Source organism: Pseudorasbora parva, chromosome 12, assembly GCF_024679245.1.
Source record: "Pseudorasbora parva isolate DD20220531a chromosome 12, ASM2467924v1, whole genome shotgun sequence".
Taxonomy (NCBI): Eukaryota; Metazoa; Chordata; class Actinopteri; order Cypriniformes; family Gobionidae; genus Pseudorasbora; species Pseudorasbora parva.
The window spans coordinates 46,447,459-46,452,473 of record NC_090183.1 but is presented as its reverse complement, the minus strand read 5'-3'; the positions used below and the strand labels follow the sequence as shown (position 1 = coordinate 46,452,473).

Below are 5,015 nucleotides of genomic sequence, written 5' to 3'. Positions count from 1 at the left end.
GTGTCGGTCTAAATCTGTCCTTGGGGAGAATCCCAGGAAACGTCCACAGCAAGTACATGCTCATCGACGGAGATAAAGTCATGTTTGGCACGTACAGGTGAGCGTGTGTGTGTGTGTGTGTATGTGTGTTTGGCAACCTGGTCTCATCGCACCCGTGGCAACGTTTTTCCAAACCACAAAATACATACCAATATGTACAGTACAGTACATATCACTGCAGTTTCCCTCAAAAAATGAACACTAGAGGCAGTAAAACAGCGAGGAGTTTTTATCGTTTTTTATAACCATACGTAGTCCATGATTTGTAAGCGAATACATGTTGGAGTTTGCGTCACTTAACCAGCTCCATACATTTTCTGACACATTAATCTCGATAACTCAGCTGGTACAGATTTGTATTTGCGATGCTGAAAGCACAGGAACGAATCCGTGAGAAACGAGTCCTGATGAAAGACGAGTTCAAACACAAGCTAAAATTGAAATTGTATTGTTGTCACATGTGCTGTTGTTAACACTATGGGGTCGGTTTAGGGTTTGGTGTGGGTGTACGTTAAAAAACCAACGTAACAAAACATGCCAGATTCACACACATCTGTCCCGGAGAAAAACTACGCGTTTAGCGCCACCCAGTGGACATTTCACTGAGAAACTGTCGCATGTATTGGTATTTGTGGTTTGCAAAAGCATTGCCATAGGTTTGTCTACAAGAGCTGGTTTATAGTCTCGTAAACATTTGTCATGTCTCACACATTATAATCTTACTTTAGTAATTTTGTCTTGTTTCTTAATTCTTAAATCAAGATGCATTTACTACATAAGTAAAACGACATAATTTCTCTTGTTTTCTTTAAAGTCAAATCTAAATGAAGAGAGTTTTTGCTTAAAACAGGCGAAATGATCTGCCAATGGGGTGAGAAAAATAATCTGATTTCTGATTGAATTCTTGATTCTTGTTCCAAACAGAAATAAGAATATTCTCACCCCAGAAAACAAGCACAAATATCTGATGTCGTTTCACTTATCTAGTAAACGCATCTTGATTTAGTAATATTTAGACATTTGGACCAGAAACAAGACAGAAATACTAAATAAGAAGAGCATTTTTTGCAGCACATATTGATTGCTGTGTTTGTTGGTCCTGCAGTTTCTCAAAATCAGAATTGGGTCTCTTGAACCATTCATTTTAAATGGGGCCATTTAGTCCAAAAATTGGATATTGTGACCAAATCGGATTTGTGCATCAGGACCTGCAGTGTAAATGCGGCCTTAAATAATGTTCGTCGTGTCTCGTATTGATTCTGTGTTTGTTGGTCCTGCAGTTTCTCCTGGAGCTCTTCCCGAATGGACAGAAATATGATCACTGTGATGTCAGGACAGGTGGTGGATTTCTACGATCATGATTTCCGGGAACTTTACGCCAACTCGGACAAACTGGACCTTTTTAAGGAGTTTCACCTCAGTAAGCCCCAAACGGGGACCTTATCTCGGGCCGCCGTGGCCAAACGCCCCCCCGCGGCCACTTCCCGCTTCCAGGTGAACCTCGGAGACGCGACGCGTGGAGATCTCAAAGTCCCGGCTCACAAATACCACAATCCCAAATACCTGCTAGCTCTCGGACAAATCCCGGGACAGACGACGCCAATGCAGGAGTTCTTAAACCGCATGGAGCCGCCCGATCCGGTTCCACAGGATCCGGAGAACCCCACGGAAGAGCTGGAGAACCTGACTCCTGCTCCATCTCAGACCGGGAAGAAGAAGACCAAGAAAGCAAAAACATTAAAGACAAAGGGATCGTGGTGGAAGAGACAGAAGCAGGACAAGACAAATGAAGCTGTGATTGAAGAACACACACTAGAGGACACGTCCAAACACACACCAGAGGACACGTCCAAACACACACCTGAGGACACATCCAAACACACACACACCGCTGACCGGACCTCGGAGACGCAGGACGCCGACTCAAAAAAGAAAAAAGGACGGTGGAGCTTTTTTAAAAAAGCTAAATGAAGATTTATTGTATTATTGTTGTATTAATGCCATGGGCGTCGGAAGCAAATAAAAAGTGGGTGGGTCCCAGAAGCGGCTGGTGAGAAATATTATAGGTGGGGTATTTTTTTGCGGGGGGTCTGGTGGTTCTCCCCAGAAATGTTTTTATTTCATAGATGTGATTTCCTGCATTATGGTGAGTTAGAGGCCTTATCCCTTGCCTATTCCAATAAAAGACCTCAAACCAGTCAATACCAATAGTCGAATAAAAAGACAATATTAATTTAACTGCCATAGAAACAGTTTCACAGATAATGATAATGAACGTTGTATGTTTATTACGCTCCGTGTCCAGATAGAAAAACTGCCGTTTACTAGACGATTGATTGGGTCAGACAGAATAAGGTAAATCAGTGAGTTATTAACCGAGGCTATAGTGTAGCGGTAAGAGACGCATATCATCAAGTTTAGATGCAAATCAATCAGAGGTTCGAATCCGCCTTTTGCCGAACTCGCTCTACTCCCTTTCCCATCACACATCAGATCAGAAAGGTGTTTATTTTCAATAAAAAATGAGAAAATATTAGAAAAGGTGGAAATAAAGCATCGAATGTGTTTAATAATAAGTGTTTCTCGGTTAGGGGTTAACAGACATGAGCTGAATTAGAGACGTTACAAGTGAGTGGGTCCGATATCATTGGTCGTAAAAAGTGGGCGGGTCTCGTCCCACACACACACAAAACATTATGCCCTCATGGTTTAAGCCAGTCAGTGACGCTCCATCTGACACACTAGCAGACGACTAACTTAAACTCATTTAAATACTTGTAGAAAAGTTACAAAGCTGCTGTCACTTTAAGGCCGAATGCACGGATCCAATACACTGATACACATCTGATATTCTCACACTGTTCACCTTCACTGAAGACAGAATCAACTTTGTTTATGTGAATCCTCCACTAAATGAGCATTTGGACATCCGTCTTCTTCCGTCATTTTGCTCTAAACTATAAATCAGTGTTTAATAAATGCTGTGAAATCATTGAACTTCACGAGACTCTACAAGAGTGATTCCTGAAAGGCTTTCTGCAAAAACCCAAACACCTTTTAAAGAAGAAAAAAATCATCACTGACTTTCAAAGCTGCGACAGAAACGACTTTCCACTTCGAGGACCTTGATAGAAATGTAGTGGAGTAAAAAGGACGATATTTGTCTTTCAGATGGAGTGAAGTTAAAGTCAGAAGATTACAGAAAGAATAATACTCCAGTAAAGCACAGAGACTCAAACAGTGAACTTAAAGGGTCAGTTCAGCCAAAACTGAAATGTCTGTCATTAACTCCTCTCCCTAATGTCGCTCCACACCCGTAAGACCTCCATTCATCTTCACACACAGTTTAAGATATTTTATATTTAGTCCGAGAGCGTATGCAAGTGTATGCACACTATACTGTCCATGTCCAGAAAGGGAATAAAAACATCATCACAGTAGTCCATATGAGACATCAGTGGGTTAATTAGAGTCTCTTGAAGCATCCAAAATACATTTGGGTCTGTGTGTGAATGTTTCTGAATACTGTGTGCGTGTGTGTGTGTGTGTGTGTGTGTGTGTGTGTGTGTGTGTGTGTGTGTGTGTGTGTGCGTCATCTATCAGTGATATCATCATCCCCTCCGGTGTTATTGTGTAGTAACCATGGCAACACTATCGCCGCTTTAATATCTGGTGTGTTTTATTAGACAGTGTTTGGATCATTGATGGACAGAAACTAATGATTGTTCTCCAGCTCAACAGTTAGTCTTATTGTTTAAATCTGCTGTTGTTGATTTACCGCTCAGAGTGCCGTGTTTTACCGCCTATTATGATCTCGCTCACTGCAGTGTCAACAAGCGTCTCAATGGTAGCATTATAACATCACTTTAACACACTCACGTGTGTGTGATATGATAAATATGCTGTGTTGCGTATACACACACACACACACACACACACACACGAACGGAAGAAACAGAAGTGCTCACGGCAGAATAAAAGCTCCGCCCACTCAAGAGTCAAGACACGCCTCTGTTCTGAATAAGAGATGAAAAATTACATACTGTGCCTTTAAAACAACATAATTCTGACCAATGTGTTGCACAACAGACAACAAAATATAATCATATCATACAAATTAAATACTAAAAAACATATAAACATAAAGGGATAAGGAAATAAAAACTTATCGGATTAAGCACACTGTAAAATCCAGCGCTGTTCTTATTAAGGCTTTTTTAGTGAACTTTACTTAATGTCCAATAATTTGTTGACCTTACATAAAATAATTTAGTAATCTGAACTATTTGCATGCTTTGCCTTTGAACACACAAGTAAACATTACTTGACTGGTTTGAGTACCATTTTGCCAACAAAAAAACAACAACAAAAAAAGCACCGGATGGGCGGGCAAAGTGATTTTGAGGCGGGGCGGTTATTATTAGACGTTTGACTCATTTCTTCCACTTCCTCTCACCGTAATGATGATCAGGGTTCCCTTTGGTTGGGCTCCTGGAACTTCATCCATATTATTGAAATATTCTTCCTGTTAATGCAGCGGCGCAACAAGAAATCATATATACACATATATATATATATATATATATATATATATACATATATATATATATATATATATATATATATATATATATATATATATATATATATAATAGTTATATAATATAACTATATTTCATGTTAAATAATGATATGTTAAAAATGTTTTGCTAATATTTATGGAATAAACGTTTAATTGGGTTGATATAATCCCCCTATATCTGTTCCAATAGCAGTGAGTAACACACAGACTTCTACATTCAGCATACACAACACAGCAATGGTAACAAGGAATTTAATAAAAAAAATAATAATAATAATAATTTTTTGTATTATCAATAAGACTTTTACCATTTTATTTGTTGTGGTTATTGGGGTTATACGGACAAAGACAAATGGTAAAATGAAGCCAAACATTCATGCCGCTATGCACTCTG

At 39.3% G+C, this 5,015-nt stretch overlaps 1 protein-coding gene across 1 annotated transcript in view; it reads left to right on the top strand.

Moving 5' to 3' along the window:
* fam83fb (family with sequence similarity 83 member Fb) overlaps positions 1-2,010 on the top strand; it is a 10,518-nt gene extending 8,508 nt beyond the window's left edge. Inside the window, exons 3-4 of the mRNA XM_067458199.1 lie at positions 1-97; positions 1,320-2,010. The exon at positions 1-97 is cut by the window's left edge and continues 25 nt beyond it. Coding sequence (XP_067314300.1) covers positions 1-97; positions 1,320-2,010 — 788 coding nt within the window. The remainder of the gene's footprint in view (positions 98-1,319) is intronic.
* Positions 2,011-5,015: the final 3,005 nt, after the last annotated feature.